The sequence below is a fragment of the Alosa alosa genome, chromosome 10 (genome assembly GCF_017589495.1).
Source record: "Alosa alosa isolate M-15738 ecotype Scorff River chromosome 10, AALO_Geno_1.1, whole genome shotgun sequence".
In the NCBI taxonomy this organism is placed as follows: domain Eukaryota; kingdom Metazoa; phylum Chordata; class Actinopteri; order Clupeiformes; family Clupeidae; genus Alosa; species Alosa alosa.
This window is the reverse complement of record NC_063198.1, coordinates 26,984,711-27,008,243: the sequence shown is the minus strand read 5'-3', so window position 1 is coordinate 27,008,243 and position 23,533 is coordinate 26,984,711. Positions and strand designations below refer to the sequence as shown.

Sequence of the window (23,533 nt, the reverse complement as noted above, 5' to 3'; positions counted from 1 at the left end):
AAATTTCCCTCAGGGGATCAAAAAAGTATATATACTTATACTTATACATTGGTCTAAGGTTGGCATACAATTTTGTATTTTCTGTTTTTACCACAAGATGTCACCAAATATACGGGAATCGAATTATGTTGGTGTCTGCAGATTTTGCCGGCTGGTCTTCCGTAGAATAGTGTGATTACGAAAGATTAACAAATAGACAAACGATTTGAAACACCTAGTGTATGTCCATTATTTTTTACTCATTGCAATAATATATTTTCAATTGAACAAATTTGAACTAACTTTACTTGTGATCAGGCACTCAGATGGACAATCCCAGGATTTTATATGGCCCTTCTGCCTTTACGCACGGTATTTCGCGGGGCAGGCAGACACCGGCTGGAGTAGAGGCAAGATGAGGACACTCGGGATACCGCTGTCATCTTGTTTACAATAATTTGCATTCTTAAACTTTTTGAGTCCAGTGTTGGCTGTGTGTTGTATTTAAAGTGTCTTTTTGACCCTTTATCCAGTAAGATTGCGAACTATACGATTTGCTAGCAAGCTAACAAGAAGAGTTGGAAGGCAACCAAACCAGTTAGCAGCTCTGCTAAATCATGCCTCCCATCGAGAATGACTCCGGACGGGCAGAACTTAAATCCCGAATACAGCAGCTGATTGATTCTAACCCGGTGTTGGTTTTCAGCAAAAGTTATTGCCCTTTTTGTGTCAAGGTAAGTCAAGGCATTCGTTGCGTAATTGTACATCTGGTTTAGTGATGTTTCTGAAGTTCTAAACCCAAACCATTGCATTCCATTTCGACAGCAGCTAACATTACGGTGCTCTGGCATGCCCCGTGTTCTCGTGCCTGTTTTCCCGCGACGTCGGACAATAACTGTATAAACGGGCTCTGACTGTATTAAGGGTTGAAGACGTGAAGGTCACGAATCAACCCTACTTGTGATATTTTATTAACTTTGCTTGTTGACTGAAAATAAAATCTGATTACCCTGTTATTAGTTTCCCTCATTTGATGTGTGAAACAACGGTGCATTATGTTTTAGCCGCTGTTGTGTCGAACGGTGTACCGTTACGTTGATTTTTTTTTCTTTGTCACAAATCCCCAATGTAGATAGATGGTGTCAGTAAATGTGGCATTAATAAGGTTGACCTACTCTTGCTGAGCTAACAACTTTCTTTTCCTTAGTGTAATAGTTACGCTGAATGACGTCAATGTGAATGGTGAGTTGACAGCAGGAAGGAGGAAGCATATTCGATTTTTCGTCTTTACTCGTATCCCTGCGAGTTGTAATCGATAAGTTGCTTTGCGTTAATACGTAGAATTTGTAAAACATGGTGGCATATCGGTACCGATCTAGTTGGTTGAACTCTGGCTAGTGGCCAGTGTTGTTTTCTAGGTAATGTTAGATGTTTCTTAATTGTCAACTTCAATTTTGCATGTACCATTCAATAGTAATTCTACTAGATGACGAAAACGTCGTCGAGCAAGCCATTTCGGAGTTAATTCTGACTTACTGTACTTTTTTGTGCAGACATTTTACTTTCCAGGGTAGTATCTGTTTAATTTAATGTTGCCATCACCAATTTTAAACATCAAATGACCAATTGACTGTAATCGACTCACTAAAGAGAGCGCCTTGATTACACACTTCCTAAGTAAAAAGAAAGCGTTGAGGTTCAAAGTATGGCCATATTTCTGACTTTCACAATGATGTTTTTGCTTTACTAAAATCAGCAGATAGGCAATGAGTCACTTTGTATACTTTTTAATATGATTTAATATGTTTAAACAGATAAGATTAAACAGATAAGATCAATGTCGGCACTCATGCGATTGGTATACCTAGAGGGAGGTAAAGTATCCATCTTTGGTCCAGACCTGTTCTCATGATGTTGATGTTAAATGTCTGGCACCCTTCTATAAATTTTGAACTTGCAAGCCTGAATGTTTGAAGAAGCCACAACACCTTGTAAGCATGCGTTAGCATATTTCAACTTACAACCTGTTGTTGGAAGGGTTCAGTACTGCACTTGGCTGCTTCAGCTGTGTGTCACCATGGTTCACTGGAGCAATGAGAGGGTGAGGCTGGGGGTCATGGATGGGTTGAAGCAGGCCTAATTGGGAACAGTGGCAAGATAAAAGGCAGAGATCCAGATACATGGAAGAACGGAACAGTCCTCATCAGTTGTGTGTGTGATATTTTAGCACAAATCAAGTGAATACACATTAGAATGTGCATGGCATGGGTTTGGGGCGACAGAAACGGTGTCTGTATTAAATACAAAGCCCGGGCCTATTGTTTCTCAGATACTGACACTACCATTGCTTCACCACACCCTTAATGGTACATGGTTGACCTTCACCTGTTGAAAATGGAGATTATCAGGTCTTTAATGTTAGCTAAGTGCTGCAATGTCGGTTGTTCAGTCATCACTGTCACTTAACTTAACAAGGTTTTGTTATGTTGTTGCTTTTGGCAGGTGAAGGATCTCTTTAAGGAGCTAAATGTGAAATGCAATGCCGTAGAGCTGGACTTAATGGGTGAGTGATGGATATCTTCTATGCACACACATGACATTGCACTCAATAGGGTTGTGGTCAACTGTCCCGTCTTTTGATATATCTACAGTTGTTGGGAACATAAATGTAGATCATTTAACTTTGGGGACATGCTAGTGCTTTTCTGTTACTGCCAATAAATGTTCAAACCGGTAATTGTCTTAACAAGTGGATGTGCTGAGTTGTCCTCAATGTACTCAGTGCTGACCATTGATCACATTGTGTCTGTGTTAATGTTTTACGCACAAGAGTGCTCAATCATACCTGCCCGTATGTCTCCCTGGGACGTTATGGAAGTTGCTGAGTCACTCCCACAATTCAACTTGGCAGCATTCCACCTCTGACGATCCCCCAGCCCCAGTCCTACACGCCCCCTCCTCTGCCTTATCTGCCAGCTTATATCTCCCATCGGCCTCGCACTGGGGCTCTTGCACTCTCTCAACAGCTTCACTAGCTTTCCCCTCCTCGCTTTGTATTACACAATTACTTCTTGCTTGTCTGTTTCTCATTACTTCCACTTGAGCATTTGGTTGATTAGGTAAATGGTTTCAATAAGTTGCATGTCAGGACGGACGAGCAGTAACGGCAACAACAATTGTTGGATCTGTCCTTGTTCTGTCACTCTTGCCGTCTATGTTTTTTTTTTCCAAGAACAGCTTGTCATTAGTTGACTTCCTGTTTGATCTGTTGTATGGTCTCTAGCTCTGGCTTCCTGAGCGCACACACGTGCACACACACAGAGACAGCTGGGCTCGGGTCAGTTTACATGCCCCCTACTCGAGTGCCAGCCCAGCCAGCCAGGTTCAGCATGATGACCTCACCCTTCCTGTCTGTGCATTTGCTTAAAAGCTACTAATCTGTGGAGATGTTGAGAGATGCTGGTTTTTAAAGATGATTTTTAAAGAAAGATTGTGCCGTTTTGGTCTACAGTTATGGCTTCTACACACAGTTGTGTTCCGTCAACGCATGCCAGTGGGTGTTCCCGACGGTAGCTATGCAAATGACTTGAAGTAAAACCGTAATTTGATTGGTTGGTGTCGTCCGTTGATTGGCTTGATTGGCCGGTGCCGTCTGTCGGTGCAGCTACAGCTGAACTTCTCAACGCGAGCGACGGGAGAAACACGACGCAATGGACCCACAATTCAGTTCGGCAACGGATGACGTGAGCCCATGTAAAGTGAATGGGATGCGTCTCCAGCACACGCACACAACTGTGTGTAGGAGCCGTTAGTAAGCAAACTACCTCAAAATGTAAACACATTGCACATGCCACCAACAGCATGTTGCACATGCAAAATGAAGTCTGTTATGAGTTCTTCACATACTAATGTGTATCTGTCCTCCTTCACATGACGTAGATCATGTGAAGGACATACATATACAAGAAATACAAGATGATGCATAGTTTTTTTAAAAAATTTTTTTATTGCAATTTGCTTGGCTAATTGCTGCATAATTTTGCTGTAAACTGCCATGTCAACTGACAATGGTTTTCTTGCTCTCTCCAGAGGATGGCTCCAACTACCAGGATGTGCTGTCGGAGATGACTGGTCAGAAAACGGTCCCCAATGTCTTCATCAACAAGACTCACGTCGGCGGCTGTGACAAAACCTTGCAGGTAATTTCTCTCTTGTGCACGTAGTGCAATGCAATATTTGTTGTTTTTTTGTTTTCGAACTTCAGAATGGAAGGAAAAAGCAGCCCATGTTGACTAGTGACTTGTTACATGTTGCGTTGTCACCTACGATTAAACTGTATCATACAGCTATAAAAAGGTCCTATTCAGCTTGTTTGAGTGGTAGGTGCACTTCAAAGTGAAATGCAGAAGGAGCACAAGGTTGAGTGGCTTCTTTCAGGGATCAGACATCATGAAGAATAATAGAGCTCTTATTTTTTTGAATCTTTAATGGTTTCTTTTGACATGCCAGGAAAGGTATTTTCCTCTCTCTATCTGTCCGTCTTTAAATGCATTTGTCCACCAAACTTCAGATGAAACAAAAACAGGATTAGTCGCTTGAAATCAGGTGGTCATGCCAAGTTTAATCATGCAACATCAGTATGATAAAAACAGTTGCTGTATCTGATGCATTACACATAAAAAACAGTCATTGTTTTACTAAACTCGCTCTTTGAATTTTGAGCTGTTTTTGGTGCAATGGCCATTTATGAGAGCCTTGATGGCTCAGACCCTTAATGGCTCCAGCTATTTATTGCTTCTTGATTACAATGGGAATGGAGTTTGCGGCGATCGCCATGGTAACCCCACTTGTGTCGCAGGCCCACCGAGACGGCCTTCTGCAGCAGCTGCTGTGTGGCGAGAACGAGACCTACGACTATGACCTCATCGTCATCGGCGGCGGCTCGGGTGGCCTGGCCTGCTCAAAGGTAAAGGAGCTTAACCCCACCAATCCCACAACAATGAAAAGAAATAAATCTTTTCATGGCAAACATCAATTAATGTATCGCGGGTTTGATAAATATGAACTTTTTCAACTTTGTTAACCAAAATCAGGAGGCGGCTATGATGGGCAAGAAGGTGATGGTGCTTGACTACGTTGTTCCCACGCCGCTGGGCACCACCTGGGGTGAGTGGTGTGACGGTGGCTACGTTAAATACAGCTTTCGGACCTGGTAAGACCAGGTAAAGGTCCCTTGGCAGACGGCTCTTGAACTTTCCCCTTTCTTTTCTGTCTTCCTCTACCAGGCTTGGGGGGCACCTGCGTCAACGTGGGCTGCATCCCCAAAAAGTTGATGCATCAGACGGCTCTGCTGGGCACCGCCATACAGGACGCCCGCAAATTCGGATGGGAGATTGACGAAACGGGTACGTTTTCACACAGAAAACCCACTAACACCACCACCCCCGAGTGAGGTGGCAGTTTTCATTTGTGACATCGCTGAACTTCTCCATTTCAAATAGATCTGTGGGAGTTGGTGTTCTTTTTCCTTTGAAGAGATTGTGTGACTTCTTCTTTTTTCTTTTTTTTTTTTTTTTTTTTTTCTTAAATGGAGTAAAGTTCGTTCCTCAAGTTTTGGTCAGTCTCTCTGGGGGAAGTGTAGGACAGGCTCGTAGGGGTCTGCTCACTGGGGTGTAAAAGGAGAAGAGAGAACGTCATAATTACTTGAAGCCAGACAGTCCGCAGTCTCCAGTGAAGCACGCACGTACACAAACAGAGCAATAAGCACTTTCTTAACGCAGCAAAAACGTCTGCATTATCTTCTCTTCATTGGAGTTTGTTTGGTAATCATTTGAAAACATTTCCCTTTCCTCCTCTCACAGTGAAGCATAACTGGGAGACCATGAAGACAGCGGTGAACAACTACATCGGCTCGCTGAACTGGGGTTACAGAGTGGCCCTGCGGGATAAGAACGTCAATTACGTCAATTCCTACGCAGAGTTCATCGAACCCCACAAAATCAAGGTCAATCTCCACTTACCTGCTCTCATCTATAGTCGAATGTTTAGGGTGAAATGAAAGTTCGCCATACTGGCTATGGCTACCAAACCAAGTTGGCAAACAATTGCCGATTCCATTTATTTTCTGTCCTCTTCACTGTCCTATGTAAGAGAAGCTACAAAACCCAAATACATAACTGCAGGGGACACTAGGGTGGCTGAGTCATCCAGGACTTACCTCAGTGTTTGGCATGTGGGCAGTGGTTTGTTCCTAGCTGGCATGGTATGGAGGCCGACTGCAGTTTCTCAATAAGCGAGTCCTAGACCTTTCAGGGGTGGGGTAATGCCGTAAGCCCTCGGCTTTGGCCCGTTTGGGAGGGGAGGCTTTTAAGGTTATTTTTTTCAGGCATTGGGAAGCAGAACTGTGTGTGTGTAGGTTGTGGGGGGCTTACATATGCAGCAAAGGGCTTATCTCTCGCAGGAATTTGACCCATGTGCTGGCCAACCCTAGCCTGATGTTTCTATTCAGAGTCTGGTATCAGACCATTTGGATTTGGTTATGGGGTGTGTTTTAACTAGCCTGAAAATATCCAGACTCTTTCACAAAGTGAATAGAGTCTGACAGCTCTCCATTGGGAAACGATTGCAACACTTGCGACAAGCACTAACTTTGAAATCGTTGGTCCAGCCTTACCAATCACATAGAGATTCCTAACGTTACTTCCTACTTCGCCTAAACTTTACAAACTACAATAAACAGCATCAACAGTCAGGAAACAATGTATGTTAGTCTATCTTTGCTGTAAATACATTTCTGCATTTTTCCAAATGCGTTTTTGACGTTTGCAGATGTTGCTACTTCTCTTTAGCACAGTAACTTTCGGTTTCGTCTTTGAACGACCTCAACGTCATCGTTCACCGCGAATATGTCGCAAATCCAGACAACGTACTGAAGGAAAATGAAAATTGAGCGGAAGTACGTACATGTAGAAGGTCGGAGTCAGGCTATGTTTTAACCGGTACAGGGGGGGAAGTCCTCTGCACACAATTAGATAGACCTAACTAATCGGAGCAATCAAATGTTTCCTTAATTGCTGTTTTCTGTTATTTTTTTTAAACGTTTTTACGCTGTCAATATTTTGTACAACAGACATGATGGTGAAATCTAAACATCTGACTTCTCTAGCGATAGCCTTTTCATTGTACACAACTCTAGTGTGCTCAGGTGATGTGAATGACCTGGTATGGTTGCTTATCTCTCCACTCTCGTATAAAGCTTCCAGGATGGGCCAACCCATTCCTTACTGTAGTGTCTAACAACTTCCCTCTTACCAGAAAGCAATCTCCTTATGATGTAGCTGATACACTTTTTTTTTAGTGCAGTTCCAGTCCCACCACCCGAATACCATTCACGTGATTATACTGCTCGCCAGTTTGGCCTGTTATGAAATCATGTATTGAACAATTTAAGCACAGCTCAGCTTTAAGAAACTCAAATAGCCTAGATGCATGCTTAGCATTTTGTGATCATTAAGGCTACTTTCACAAACTCTTAGTCAGCTGTCCTCTGATTTTACCAATTGGTAATATGGCGATATTTGTAACATTTATTTTGTATTTGGCCCGTTATGAAATCATGTGGAACAATTTAAACACATTGTAAAACTTAAAGCCCAAATTTGGAGACACCCATGCATGTCGAAATTTACTGCAAATTCAAAACTAGATTACTCTGGAACGGCTAACTGTACATGGGACTGCTTTACAGCTTTGTGTTCGGTAAGGTCTGCTGTTTATTATGGTTTGTCACGTGTTAAAAGAAGGGTTCGTGAAGTATTCCACTGAGATGAATGGCTAGGGAGATCATGGGACTTAAAACCTTCAGTAGAATGATTAAATTTAATTATATTATTTACTTTTCTCGCGAACCATTCAACACAGCAATTATCGGCTAACATCGTTTAAAAGCTGAGAAAAAGCTTGTTCATGTGATACTTGTGATGTCTGTGTGATGAATAGGCTACTTCGCGAGTAGTTCAACTGAGAAGAGTGAATGGTGAATTTGGACGTCACTTTTCTCCACTGCGTAAAAAGACTAAATTAATTTGCGCTGTGAATGCTAAGATTATTTTGACAGGCCACAGGCTAAATAAAAATCACTATTAGTAGGTCGCAAAGCAGAATATTGAAAGAAGGGGGCACCAATGCCACCGTGGCCTGTAAACCTCTGATTTTCAAAGGGGCCTCACGGCCAACGCAAGGGGCAGCGACGGCCATGGCCGTCGTGGCCGCCGTGAAATTCCTACCCTGCTGCTCGCTCATTTTAAAGGTAGCACCTCAGAGCCAAGTTGCTCTGAATTCTGCTATAGACATCCTCTTGTGCCAGTGTTTCATATGTTGGCTCTTATGTCAGCTTAGTGCGCTGTACAATACCAGTATGAGTATTTACATTTGTGTACAATACCAAATACCGCTAACAATATTTCTACCACAAAAATAACGATTATGCTAGCATAAAAATGCAAATGAAAGGTTTCTTTTACTCCTCTGGTTGTTACAATAAGCCTAAAAATAAATAATACTAAGTGTCAAAGACAAACAAAGAAAACCCTGTATGATGATAAATCTGTATGATGCTTCCACTGAAACCCTGATGGTTTGCCAATTTATCTGCCAGGAATATCTGCAGATTCTGATATTACAATGTTTAAGCTGTTCCCCTTGTGGGTGGTTGGTTGTTCTCTTGTTATCCCTTGTTTGCATTTCCATGTCGTTAACTCCACTGTGCTGGTCTCCCGCAGGCCACTAACAAGCGGGGCAAAGAGGCGTTCCACACGGCGGCCAAGTTTGTTCTGGCCACAGGGGAGAGGCCTCGTTACCTGGGCATCCCCGGGGACAAGGAGTACTGCATCACCAGGTGAGTTGCGGGAAGCTCCTACTTATCTGTGGCTCTGCAGCTATGGGCACTATGGCCCTAGACTGAAGCCTGCTTTGTACTTTTAGCCTCTCTGCAGAGGTGTAATGGGCAACCATGGGAAATGCTCAATATTTTTCATCTGTGGGGTGGGGGGGGGGTGCGTCACCCGTGGGTGCATGCATAAATTTGTGGATTGGTCGGTCGTTCATTGTAGCAAATGGGAGAGAGCTCTTGAGCATTATTACACTTAAAAAGAGAATTTGAGTCATGTGGCTGAAGTATAATCATGAGCTCTTACCTGGTTTCATAAGGGGACTTAATGGCAAAGTAATGTTTGTGAAGGCTGGAGACTGATTGCCCTTGAATTAGCCCTAGTTATTAAGGACGGACCATATTTTAGACTGATGTAATGTGTGTATGCTCCCTCCCCAGTAGGTTAGATTGTGACTGTTGAAGGGAGCTGAACTGGAGTATGTTTTGGTATCCCTGCTTACGGAGTGGGCTTGCCATACTTCTCTTCATTGGATTGGATAGTTACGTGGTTGCTTTTTGTGTGCAGTGTTGTTGACTTTTTTACTTGCCCCAACTCTTTATCAAGCAGTGTGCTTGCAAATCCACTTGACCCTAAAGTTTGATTAGAGAAGTTATGTATGGAATTTAATCCACTTCAATTTGTGTAGCGAAGCAGATGGGCATGCACACACTTCCTGAGTCCCTTTCTCAAGATTGTGCTAAACAAGCACAAAGAGTTGGGAAGCCGAATGAGAAAGGAGGGGAGTGAGCGAGGATGTATGGTGCAACATCTCAGTAACTATTCTTATTGATATCTACAGTATGTGCTATTCAGGTTTTGTTAGCAGGCTATTGGTATCAGGCTAGTTAAACACAGCTGTGTGTCGCTCTTATCAAGACACACATGTGTGGTCTGCACTCTGCAACTCTGGACTTCCTGATCCGTAAGTTTGTCCAGGGTTGGTTAATGGTGGAGAAACCAGGAAATTTGGCAACATTTTATTTTCTGCTGTTCTCGTAATGAAGTGTAGCAATCGGGAGCAGTTGTGCTTTTTTTAGTGTAACAGAAGAGGTTGAAGTCTGACACTTCTCTTCTCTTCTCTTCTCTTCCTCTCTAGTGATGACCTGTTCTCGCTGCCCCACTGTCCTGGGAAGACTCTGGTGATTGGAGCGTCCTATGTGGCCCTGGAGTGTGGGGGGTTCCTGGCTGGCCTGGGGTTGGATGTGACTGTAATGGTACGGTCCATCCTGCTCCGCGGGTTCGATCAGGACATGGCCAACCGGGCCGGAGAGCACATGGAGGAACACGGGGTCAAATTCCTGCGGAAATTTGTTCCTGTTAAGGTGTGTGTGTGTGAGTGTGCGCTTGGCTGAACAGACAGTTCTGAAGAGTGCAGATGACATCTTTACTACCAATTTATTACTGTGCACTGATTTGCTGAGTAACCTTGAGAGGTTTTTGCAATGGCTTGTCTGATAAGGCCAAGATTGTAATTGACTAGCCTGGCTAGCGCCACCACTTCTCAATGAGACGTGGTCTGGGAACCAAACGTTCATTTTCTCGTATTTGAAAAAAATGCCCAGATCCGTTTATTGGGTGCCACGGATGTCTATCAAATGCGCCTGTGCATAGCTCATCATCGCCTTGCTTTCCCCTGTTCTGTGATTGGTTCCCTATCTCAGGCGAAAATTTGCTCCATGGTCTCCAGGCTGCCTTAGCAGCGTGAATCAAATCGCGCGCAAGGCAGCATGGGAACACCCAGGCTAGTAATTGACAGCTTCCCCAGAAGCAGGAAAATGCCAACACTAACAGTTTCTCAATGGTGTACTGTGCCCTATAATTTCAGTTCTAATATCCTTCTGTGCGTGTGTGTGTGTGTGTGTGTGTGTGTGTGTGTGTGTGTGTGTGTGTGTGTGTGTGTGTGTGTGTGTGTGTGTTCCAGGTGGAGGAGCTTGAGAAGGGCACCCCTGGCCGTCTGAAAGTCACGGCCAAGTCCACTGAGGGCGATGACATGTTTGAGGGAGAGTTCAACACTGTAAGTGGCGTTATTGCCCCACTCTATTGCCCTAGTCAGCACCTGCCCTTAGCTTCCACTCAGGCCAAGGCAGCACTCTGCTGCATGATTGACCTGTCCGAGCCCTCGTCTCTGGCTCTCCATGTCTTTAGGCTTAAACAAATGCGCATGACATTTTTGTAAGCCTTTTTATTCTGTATCCCCAGCTTGATCATTCACATCTTATGGGGCTTGGTGATGAATTCATTTTTTTGTGCTGTCTAGTGCTCTCAACTTGAACCAGGTCTACAGGGAAGTAGTTTTATATTTGTGTTTGTGTGTGTGTGTGTCTCAGGTGCTGATTGCAGTGGGCCGTGACGCCTGCACAGGGAACATTGGCCTGGACAAGGCTGGCGTCAAAGTAAACCCAAAGTGAGTGTCCTTCCCCCACCGTCGGCTGCCCTCCTCTGCTTCCCCCACCCACTGGGTCCCTGACTCTCTGCCACCAGCTCTGCTCATTCAGTCTCTGTGCGTGCGCCGCTCTGCTCTGGGTGGAGCTGTGCCTTTAACCACAGCCAGGCTTGGGCTGGAGTCAGTCATGGTGATTCAGCAGTATTGCCACCCGTGTGTGTGTCCATTTTAATCAGGGAAGTTGAAAGCGATTGAATCAGAATCTGGCAACAACGGTGTATACAAATAGTATTGTATTAGAAGAAGAGTTCTTTCGTTTGCAGATGTGTGTGAGCGTGTACGTGTGCCAACAGGTCTGTGTGTGTGTGTGTGTGCGCGTGCTGTACACACACACACACACACACACCAAGTATTCAAGTACATTCCAATGAAGTCCATGACTCATTGCGGAGAACAATAGTAGGGAAAGGCTGGGTATGAATGACCAGAGGCTGTTAGTCATGCTGTGCTTAAGGATCACACCTGCGGGAGGTCACCCTGCAGAATGTTGTAAATATGCATATAAATTAGACCTTTTATGGAAACCGAGGGCTTGCCTTGACCGCAAATGATACGTGTGTGTGAGCCATCACATGACTCTGCCTGACCAGTTACCTTCCTTTCCTTGTCAAACCAATGTTTCTGCTTTAAACTCTCTCTCTCTCTCTCTCTCTCTCTCTCTCTCTCTCTCTCTCTCTCTCTCTCTCTCTCTCTCTCTCTCTCTCTCTCTCTCTCTCTCTCTCTCTCTCAGCTTTCTGCATGTTCCACTGTATTGTGCTCTGCAGTTTGTTGTTGTTGTCATAGATTAATGTGATCTGTGCTTGAGGCTGCAGCGCATGGGTCTTGTGATCAGTGAGGAATTAGCACTTGAGCCCCGGTATATGTCTGTCTCTGTTTTTACACACACACCACACCACTACACACACCTTGCTTGATCTGATCTATACCTTGTATGTTCGTAAGTGTAAACCAGAGACTTTCTAATGAGGAGACACGGCACTCAAAAAATCCTTCATAGAAATGCATGGGGCTAGTTTGTAACGGCAATATGGCCGTTGTCTACACATATCCCACCTCTTTCCTCGGCAAAACATCGACATGTGAATACATTGAGCCAATCATATGGTGTGTAGTGAAGACATCTTCCCAATCATGTGTTGTGAACCTGCTGCTGGAGCAAGATTGGTGTGAAGACTTGCGCACGCACATTTCTGCTGAATAGGATGCCCGATGAGTGCCCAAAAAGCGTTGCTATATGGCCGCCGAGTGGAGGGACTTGCCTGAAAGGACTGTGTAAACTCCTGTAGGTCAGAGATTGAAGATTTTATAAAAGTTGCACTGTCATGCCCTTATCAACATGGAAATCAGCAGAGCAGCTGACTTATGTAAGAGAAAGCGCTTGCAAAGAAATGGCAGCCAATCCTACTGTATATTGGGTAAAAGCGACAATGTTTGCATGGATTTCTCTCACCTCAACAGGGGTGTATTTTGGTCTAGCATTACACCTACAGGGCTTAAAGTATTCCGGCACCATGCTGGATCTCCGGCGTGTCGCGGCTGTAAGGAACATTTCCTCAGGAGAAAATTTCAGGAAATCATTATAGACGAGTCCTCATTTTCGTTGTCCGTGATACCACTCCGAGTTCACCTACCAATGGCAGCCCTCGCTTTCAACCTAACAAATGTGTTTAGACAGTCAAAAGTAGACCAGGGTGAGACATCCAGCAGACAGCTGAAAGTGTTGCGGGGAGTGTGAGGATACTGGAGGGCAGGGCAGCATACAGTGCTTCGGTCACTTGCCTGATCATTGATGGTGTCGAGAAATTACGGAGCGTTAGAAAATGAAATGAAAATGCCAGAAGTTGGTTGACTGATGGGTTGATGGCCTAAACTCCCATCTCAGCCTGCTGTTTGTGTTAATCCAATTTGACCACAGTTTCATGTTTGCCATGTTGCCCACCCAATATTTCTATCAGCCCACATTAATATAGGCCAGAACCGGCACTGCTTCAATTTGTTTGATTTTTCAACATTTATTTCAACTAATGAAATAGAAAACATAATGAATTGCATCCACATGTCCTTATGCAAGTAATTTCCACTGGTGGCCTAAATAAAAGAGAAGATAAGATTCCTTCCAATCCACTTCGTCTCCATCAGGACCTGTAGCTTTGGATTGGAGTGGTAAACATTCTAATAGAAGAGCCCCTTGGCTTCATTCACTCTGCAGTGCAAAAGACTCCTCTTTTAGCTAGTTAACTTAGTGGGTTAACTTACCCTGCTTTGTCACTAAAACCATGTCACATAAAATACTACCCAGTTATATATAGCACCACATACAAAGCATCTCAGTGAGGAGGAAAAGCTTATTCCCTGATCCCTACATGCCTTGCAGGGTTTCCGTTGTCCGGTAATTGCCGGACATTGGCTGGAAAATGTAGGCCTATACTAAAGCAAGAATATGTCCTTTGGCTATGTTTTAAAGGAACAGGCTCTACCGTTTGAAAGTTGTTAAACCACACGCATATGCTGCATTTCAAAATAGGAGGCGCGCACTTAAAACAACAGCAAACGAATGAGTTAGACGGTTCAAACATGGCCAAGCCCAGGCAGACTAGCCTTAAAAGTTTTTTCAGAGGCCAGACGTGATGGAGGATGATAAATTGGTAATGCCTGAAGCCTCAGATGTCTGGTCAGCTCCACTACCACCAGAGGAAAAAGTAGAAGTGTTGGGCATATCTGTCGGAATCAGTGAAAGTGGAGTTGTGGGGGTGCAGCTGCACCAAGACACATGTCATTCTCCGTGTAGACAGACCCATGGGTACACTGGACAAGCATGCTTTCTCTGTCTAAAATCTGAAGAGTTAGGGCCTCCTCGACGAGGACATTGCTGGTCCGCGGGTAATTTGCGGCACAATCAAATGGTAGGCCTATCATTGAACCGCGGACCGAAAGAAAAAGAAACTAAATATTTTCCCGAATAGAAAATATTTCGTAATTCTTAATATCAAATAGAGGCATAGCATTAGGGGGTGGTGGTGTGAGCGCTCATTCAATGTGAGTGCGCAGTGGCACAAGTGAAACTGTTGAACCACTGGAGATGACTTGGGTAGCAGCAACAAACAACGTACATGTAGCCTATTTAAAACAACGAAGCGAATTCTTGCTGTCCACGAAAACAGCAGAGACTGGCTAGATCTTATAAAGCATGTTTAGGCCATAAAGTAAGTTAGGCTAATGAACATGTTGCATTCTATTCGGCCTGATTATGTCATTCTTTAAGCTACATAGCCTGTCTCCAGTTTTCCTCAACTTGACTAATTAAGAAGCGATAATACGATATTTGACCGGCATATCATCAAAATGTTCGAAAAAACGAAAGTCTGATGCCTTGTCTAAATTCTGTCTTGTCTTTCCAGGAATGGAAAGGTCCCGGTGAGCGACGAGGAGCAGACCAACGTGCCGCACATCTACGCCATCGGCGACATCCTCGAGGGCAAGTGGGAGCTGACGCCGGTGGCCATCCAGGCCGGCAAGCTGCTGGCACGCAGGCTGTTTGCCGGTGGCACGCTGAAGGTCAGATACGCACGCGCACGCACACACACGAACACACGAACACCCACGCACCACCTCCTCTCTCCTAACCCCAGCCATCAGCCAGACTCCAACCTGGCTGTCTCTACATCCTAATGACACGGGTTCCCTGTAGTTTATGCCATAGCATTGATTCACTTTATGGCCACTTGAGGTGCGTCATTTGTTGCCCAAGTAGTTTAGTACTTAGGAGTCTAGTGAGTCAAGATTACAGTGTTTACCGCTAGGGGCCAACCTCCCTTATATGGATTAAGCGTAGTGCTGGACTAAAAACTCTTTGGGGCAGCCGTGGCCTACTGGTTAGCCGGACTTGTAATCGGAGGGTTGCCGGTTCGAACCCCGACCAGTAGGCACGGCTGAAGTGCCCTTGAGCAAGGCACCTAACCCCTCACTGCTCCCCGAGCGCCGCTGTTGTTGCAGGCAGCTCACTGCGCCGGGATTAGTGTGTGCTTCACTTCACTGTGTGTTTCACTAATTCACCGATTGGGATAAATGCAGAGAAATCGGGATCAAAAGAGTATATATATATACTTAGTCTGGGACTAGGACGTAAAGGGGAACTTAGCAAATGTTTCAACGTAATAACCCGTTTGCAAATCATTTGGATGGTTAAATGACCTGTTCCGGTGAAAATGGTGACTTTTCCCGCTGCCCCTAGCGTCCCCAGGCGGAAAACCAACCTTGCAACATTGAGACTACCGTCCCAGAAAGAGAAGTGTTTCTTACTTTGTAACATCCACATTGTCTGCCGAACTTATGTTAACCATTTGAAATGGCATAATGCACAATTTCTCCAGCAGAGGGGGAAATATAGCTAATCCTGCCAAGTTTCCCTTTAATTCCTGTACTTATTGTACAGGAAACTGCCCAATAGTGTTTGTTTTGACCGCTTGTTTATCTTTGAATTTATTGTCTTGAATGGCTTGTGTTGATGACTCTGTGTGTGTGCAGTGTGACTACGTGAACGTCCCTACCACGGTGTTCACCCCACTGGAGTACGGCTGCTGTGGCCTGTCCGAGGAGAAAGCCCTGGAGCTGTATGGGCAGGACAACATTGAGGTGGGCACCAGAAACGGGTGTGTGTGTTTGTATGTGTGTGTGTGTGTGTGTGAGGGCAGTGGGCACACGCCACACTGACGTATGAAGGACTAAATGATTAGGACTCTTGCCCTCTGTGGGTTCAGTCATTTTGGATTGAGGCTACAATCTTGTGCACAGCTGCAGTCTTGTGAACAGTCGTGTTCATGTTGAAAGGTGTGAAGCCACTCGCAGGTGTAAAAATGACACTGAATGTTTCTGTGCAGGTCTACCACAGTTTGTTCTGGCCTCTGGAGTTCACAATACCCAACAGGGACAATAACAAGTGCTACTCCAAGATCATCTGCAATAAACTGGACAATGTGAGCATCACTCAGGGACTTGTCCTGCTGATCTGTAGGATTGCCATGCATCTCTCCAGCATGCCTCTTTTCTCAGCCTTAATATCTCATACAATTAACCTGTTCATTCCCATTTGGAATGGAGCAAATTCTGTAAATACTAAGCAGCAAACTGTTTTTAAAGTAAACTTCGGTCATGGTCCTCTAAATGTTTAAGGCATTCTACTAATCACTTTTGTGAGTGATGCTTGATTGTGTAGAAGTCTGTAAAATGCTAAGCTTTCATGAGTGCGGTTCAATGAATGCGATCTCTTGGTTTCAGGAACGTGTGGTGGGCTTTCATTACCTGGGTCCGAACGCCGGTGAGGTGACTCAAGGCTTTGGCGCTGCCATGAAGTGTGGCATCACCAAGGACCAGCTGGACAACACGATCGGCATCCACCCCACCTGTGCAGAGGTGAGGCTGCATTCTCATCCACAGGGGGTTACTCGGAGTACATGGTTTTATGAGGAGCCTGGGTTGGTTTGACTCTGACCTAGTGGTCAGCTTCTAAAAAGAAGCGCCCCATGGCTTTATTTCTTTAGGTGAAGGAAGCCATGGTGCTCTTCTATTATGAGTTCCACCACTTAAAACTTATTTGGGTTACAGCGAAGCTACACCAAACGCGTAACTGAAGTGTTCCGTTCGCGACGTGTAAAGTCCATTTTAGATGAATGGTCTATTTTTTTCGAACATACACGCCGCCATCACGGCTGGTGTAGCTGCTTCCATTGATTATAGTGGCAGCTAATTGTTGCAGCAGACGCAACGCGAATGAAACGCTTCAGTTACGTGCCTGGTGTAGCTCAACCCTCAGTCACAATACCACATACTTGGATTACAAACCCAGGTGTCATCTGTGAGCCAGAAAGCATACCGTTTGTCATAGATGAAGTTCTGGATATACAGTACATTGGCATCTAGTTGACTAGCTCTGCTCTTAACATAAAGGCTATTTTGTTTGTCCATTTGTTTATGGAAATGTTGTTTGGATATGTTCAGTGCCATACCGGTCCTACCTGTTGACCCTTTTGCTGTTTGTCTGGCCTCTGTTTTGTTTGCAGACCTTCACCACACTGGATGTGAGTAAGAGCTCAGGTGGAGACATCACACAAGCCGGCTGCTGAGGTTAAACCCTGCTAGTTTAATGAGCTGCTCCTTCTGCTCTTAGATCAGCCTTTGCTCTCACACACACACATTCTCTCACACATGCACACCTCTGCTGGGCCCTCCTCACCCATAACTGCCCCCAGGTCAGTGCAGTCTCAGGTTATCCATCCCCGATCCGACACCCTGACTATAACCACTCAAATCAGACCAAGCTAGCAATTCTAGCAAGACACGGGTGACGTTTATTAAAAACAAATGCACTCTGTGGGGGCCAGTGCTTCAGAACTTGAGTCGGATCAGGTCCACGTGGACGTCTGTGTTTCGGCTCCTCCTGCAAGCCAGACCGTCCATCCATCCACCATTTGGCTGGAGCTGAATTGGGTGGCTCTGATTGGTCAGGGCCGCAGGAGTCCGAACAGCGCAGCGGCCCGGCGGCACCTGGTGCGGAGGAGGGCCTGGTGAGGAGGTGTGAGGGGTGAGTTGAAAGTGTGGCGATGTGTCGAGGGGCAGCTCGTTAAACAGCGGGGTTACTCTGCTGCTGGCCAAATCCTCGGACTCGTTCTCAGACGCGTGCCGACGCTCAGTGCTCTCTCACTCTGAGACCGGTGCTTTATGATGTCTTAGCCCTTAACCCAGCCACTGTGGTGGGCTAGGACTGATGTTCTTCTGGGACGAGTTTATAGAGGTCGAATTACGTCCAATTCTCAAACACACACACACACGTACGTGCATACTAATGTCCTTGTTTGTAGATCTGGTACACCAGAGTCAAAATGATTGGAGGGTCAGGTTCTATTTGACTTTGACTCCTCCTGTTGTTCTGTGACTGTAGGCCCAACATTCCAGGTAGTGTTTTAACATCGGTGTCGAAACACGTTAAATTATTCATGTGTTTTTGTTTTGTTTTGTGGGTCTACAACTACATGCATCAGGCATCAGGTTTATATCAGGCATTTTCTTCTCTTCCCTTCAACCAAACTTTGTGAACCAAAAGGTGCATGTCAGACTGGAGTAAAATTCCAGACAATATCTCTCTCTCACACACACACACACACACACACACATCATGGGCACACTCAGACATGAACACACTGTTATTTTAATATTTGTCATTCAATTCTCCCTGTTCTTGCCGCTTTGCAACGCACTTAGATATGTCTAAGATATATTTATATAAGTATATGGTATTGAAACATGGATTGGACTGAATGTTATGTTTGTTTACTTAACCTTACTTAAGTCGACTAAAAGTAAATTAAAGAACACCTTTCTGATTGCATTTTCATTAAGGAGTCTAGCATTTATCTGTTTGTATCTGTTTATTTTCCACTGGCATGTGTGTTTATATAATGTATCTGATCTTGTAGCCCTTCTGATTGTTTAAGGACAGTATTTAAAAGGTATAATTTCTGCTGACGTGCTGTCACTTAGCAACAACGCCAGTCAAATGTACAAATGCGCCTTTCCATAACATCACTGTTCTGAATAATAAAATAAGTAATAAAAGTTATGTATACAACACTGACAGCTTTGTGTTTTAATCAGTTTTGTGTTTTTTGTTTTGTTTTAATCTTCCATGGAAGGATATTAACAGTTGTACCTGCGGTGCTGCTAGGCTCCGAGTAGACTTCAGGATATTCGGTGTTTGCAAAACATTACCCATCTACATTGTTATCTTCCTCTTTTCATGTTCCAGTTGGCTATTATCGTGTTTCAAACTGTAAAGAACTTCATATCAGAACCTCAGCACCTGTTGTTTTAGCAGAAGTTATTTAGTGGCTTCTTCATAGAGCCTGACCGATAAATCGGTGTGCCGATATAATTGTTGACGTATTGGTATTGCCATTTATAACAGCAAATAATCATTTTTCAATTAAGTAAAGGAAGGCCAAATACTGAGCCATCATCTAAATTGTAGGTTAAAATATTGTCTTTCCATTACCACACTGCAAATGTGTGCCAGCTAGAAAGGAACACCGCCTACTTTTCACGCGACACGCACGCGTATTGGAAATGTTTCCAGCCAAAAGAGACCATGTCTGAGTATTAATAATTTTAAATTGAATTGAAATCTTTATTGTCTACTGCTGTGGAAATTCATCTCCACAATAGGCTAAATGATCACATGAAACGCGACGCAGCAGTTAAGGACACGCACAGGCCACAGGAAGTCATAAAAGAGTATGTATGTTATCTTACATTATGCCATTTTCCTTTTCAATTACAAAGTATCTGTTTAATGCTGTTAACGGAGTGGCGAAATAAAAAAACAAAACAACATGCAACGCAGCCATACTGCAAACACAAGGTGATGGTAATTTTGATACAGTTGAATGGTAGGAAAAATCAGGAACAGAGTTTTAATTACAAATATAGCCGCAAGCGGCAATGGCTGGCCCGAGCACCTGCGGGCCGCAACCCGTGACATTTCGGAACCCAACAAAGCACCGACGTGGTGCATTTGTGAAATGTACATATTTGATGCGTGTGCTAATCTGATTAATCTGATGCATCTGATTGTGATATCCAACAGAGGTGGAAAAAAACACATTCCTTATCTTGCCAATTGGTGGCGCTATGCAAGGCATATGACATATAAGACATATGAATATCATAATTATGATATCTAATTTTGTGTAAAATTTCAGATCAATCAGTCAAAGCCTTGAACATTTTTGGCACATTTCCTGCTTGGCCAGATGGTGGCACTATGCTAGGCATGTGAATTACACATGTGAATGTCATCACAATAATGATATCCAATATTTTGTAAAGTTTCAGATCAATCAATAAAGGCATTGCCAATTTCTGGCACATGTTTCTGCTTGGCCAGGTGGTGGCGCTATGCCAGGCAGGCCCATTGGGTGTCTGGATATCATCATAATCATAATGTCTATTAACCTGAGAAGTTCCAGACCATTTATTCAAAGCATAGAACATTTCTGGCACATTTCCTGCTTGGCCAGATGGTGGCGCTATGCTAGGCATGTGAATTACACATGTTAATATCATCACAATAATATCCAATATTTTATAAAGTTTCAGATTAATCAGTTAAGGCATTGTCCATTTCTGGCACATTTCCTGATTGGCCAGGTGGTGGCGCTATGCCAGGCAGGCCCATTGGGTGTCTGGATATCATCATAATCATAACATCTATTAACCTGAGAAGTTTCAGACCATTCATTCAATGCACTGTGACACATATGACACATATCCTGTTTATGTGGTGAGATATTAAAACCATAATATATTACAACATATCAAAAATCCCTGTAATTGTCATTCTTTCTGTTGCTAGTTGGTGGTGCTATGCCAAACACGCATTATGGGCATGTGAATATCATGAACATCAATATCATTAACATGGTATCCAATGACCTGTGAAATTTAAAACATTTCAAGGCATGCATGGTGAATTATGTCACATTTATTGTTTATGTGAAACAGTATTAAAATCAATAATTTCGCCATTTCGTCAAATTACAACATATCAAAAAAACGCTTCACAATTTAGAATCAGAAACATCTTGGCGTCATGTCTACCAACTTTGACATGAATCAGATCAACCGTCTAGGAGAAGTACGTTCAAATTGATCATGTCCACAATGCACAAAATCTCAATTACCTCACTTCCTGTGGGCGTGGCTAATGGCATGTTAATACAAAAGTTGTTTGTTTTTGGGAGTCACATACACCCACCAAATTTGGTGTGTGTATCTAAAACTCTATGCCAACCACAAGTCACCGTGACATAAGGGGGCGCTATGGAGTTCTTGGGCAACGCCCGGTGCCAAGCTTTTATCCCTGTCTATTCACTGTACCAGTTGATGTGTGTGCCAAATTTCATGCGTTTTCACCCATGGGATCATGATTCATCACATATTTCATCACATTTTAGTCTGCACAAAATCCCAAATACCTCACTTCCTGTTGCGTGTGGCTAATGCATTGTACATACGAAAGTTGTTCATCTTGGGGAGATACAGACACCTACCAAATTTGTTGTGTGTAGCTGAAAGTATATGCCCATCACGGGATCAGTCATCTAAAGGGGCGTATGGGGGCGCTAGCGAGTCTCTGGGCCATGCCCGGGGCCAAGCTTTTTTACCTAGCTGCTTTGTGTGACACCTGATGTGTGTGCCAAATTTCAAGACTTTTCGATTAAGTTAACCACCTCAAAATATATTCCAACCACGAGATCAGTCACCTAAGGGGGCGCTAGCGAGTCCCTGGGCCACGCCCGGGGTCAAGCTCTTGTACCTAACTGCGATGCGTGACACCTGACGTGCCAAATTTTAAGAGTTTCCGACCATGTTAACCATCTCAAAAACAGGAAAGATCCACCAGCTGCTCTAACTAGTCAAGGAAATAGTCAGGGTTTAAGTATCCTTCCAGGCTGATGGGAGATGGCAGTCATCCCATCTTGCGTGGACCACACTGAATCAGATTTTGCAGTTTTCCTTTCCAATCAAACTAAGTATTGCATTGTTTAATGCTGTTAACAGTAAAAAAAATGAAAAAGCATTAAGTAGGCAACATACCTTGAAGGTTAACGTGGCATTGATGTCTATCACAGAAGTACAAAGACCTGACGCTGTTATTCATAATTATTTCATAATTTAGCCTTTCATTAGGAGACCATAGCCTGACGTAGTCATGTGGGTGGGACTAAGTTCGGAATGGCACCCCAGGCTAAGGAGACCAGTTAGTTAGGCCTATTTAGACACAATGTCCCACCTTGATCAGAACTCTTCAATAGGTTATGCTAGTAGTCCTACAATTTTACATTGTATTGAATGAACAACGGAAGATTTATCGTTTATTGGTTTTTCACATCCTCAAATATCGGAATCGGTATCGGCCTTAAAATCCCATTTCGGTCGGACTCTAGCCTAAGCCTACTTCTTAGTTGAATAGCCCATTGCAGGAGCACTAGGCTATGGTTTAACGCCCTGCTGAAGTAGGTCAGCATTGCTAAATTCGAAAAAATAAAGGACCTCTTGTGGTGTCAAATCCACATTAAATAATACAAACTCAAAAGAAGTCCGCACACTGTGGATGTATACTGCAGATGATGGCTTTAATGCACTCCGGAGCATTAGTGAAGCAAGTAAGTAAGTGAAAGCAAAGTAAGATAAGTGAGCAGTGAGCTAAGTAAGCTAACATCCTCTGGCTGTTGTCCAGCCTTTATACCCCTTCAAGTCATCCCAGACAAGTCACTCTATGTTTACAGATAACTGACCAAGTAATATATGGTACTTCACCTTTGCCCTCTCATCCTGTTATTCATACATTCTTTAGGTTTTGCCATTCTTTAGGTTTTGCTTACATTTCCTGGCACCAAACCTTGTCTATGCCATTTTCTGCCAGGCCTGCTCTTTCACTTAAACCAGTCTTCCTTTCCCACACTGAACATACTACAGACTTCAGTTTCACAAAACAATGATATTACACAGAATAAAGATACTACATAAAAGATATATAAACTAAAGGATATATGTCAATAAAGACCACGACACTCTTTTGGCAAATTTGCTACATTTGATCTGCGGTAGAATGTAGGCTGTTCACTGTCCATTACATTCTGCATCATTATTTTTCCATCAGTGATTTTTAATCAGTTGCTTTTCAGTAGGCCTACTCTAAAGGGTTGTGTTTATGTCATTGCAATCAGACAAAGACCCAACACCTGTCCAGTGAAAATCTGATGAAGCTCCTTTCATGAATCAGGATCTGAAGCCTGTCGGTTAATTCTTCCTCTGAATCTCTCTCTCGCCCTGCCTCATCTTTATGCATTTATTTTGATGGGCTAATTGTGCTTAGATCAATCAGTAGCAGACTGGTAGACTGGTGTGAAGCTCTTGTCTGTTTTTTTGTGTACCTGAGAGGTGTGCTTCACTGCCTATTCAATCACCGGCGCAGGCAGGACCGTCATAGCAACACGAGAGCTGCTTTGAACAGAGTCCAAGGGTCACGATGTGTCACGACACGACGATCCCCTGCGGCAGTAGCCTACTGGGAATAGGAGCTTCAGGAGCAGGCCAAGGAAGACTCGATTCAGATCATCCTTTAAAG

The 23,533-nt window shown here is 43.9% G+C and overlaps 1 protein-coding gene and 1 pseudogene across 1 annotated transcript; one reads left to right on the top strand and one right to left on the bottom strand.

The window, feature by feature from the left end:
- Positions 1 to 353: 353 nt before the first annotated feature.
- On the top strand, positions 354 to 18,979 carry txnrd3 (thioredoxin reductase 3). The gene is made up of 16 exons (XM_048254928.1): positions 354 to 713; positions 2,482 to 2,542; positions 4,069 to 4,178; positions 4,838 to 4,945; positions 5,073 to 5,145; positions 5,265 to 5,384; positions 5,841 to 5,983; positions 8,760 to 8,875; positions 10,006 to 10,231; positions 10,831 to 10,923; positions 11,237 to 11,313; positions 14,751 to 14,907; positions 15,877 to 15,984; positions 16,230 to 16,325; positions 16,627 to 16,761; positions 17,409 to 18,979. Exons 1-16 carry the CDS (start codon positions 597 to 599, stop codon positions 17,469 to 17,471), a joined length of 1,803 nt encoding a protein of 600 aa, XP_048110885.1. The 5' UTR covers positions 354 to 596; the 3' UTR covers positions 17,472 to 18,979.
- LOC125302356 overlaps positions 17,734 to 23,533 on the bottom strand; it is a 26,811-nt pseudogene continuing 21,011 nt past the window's right edge.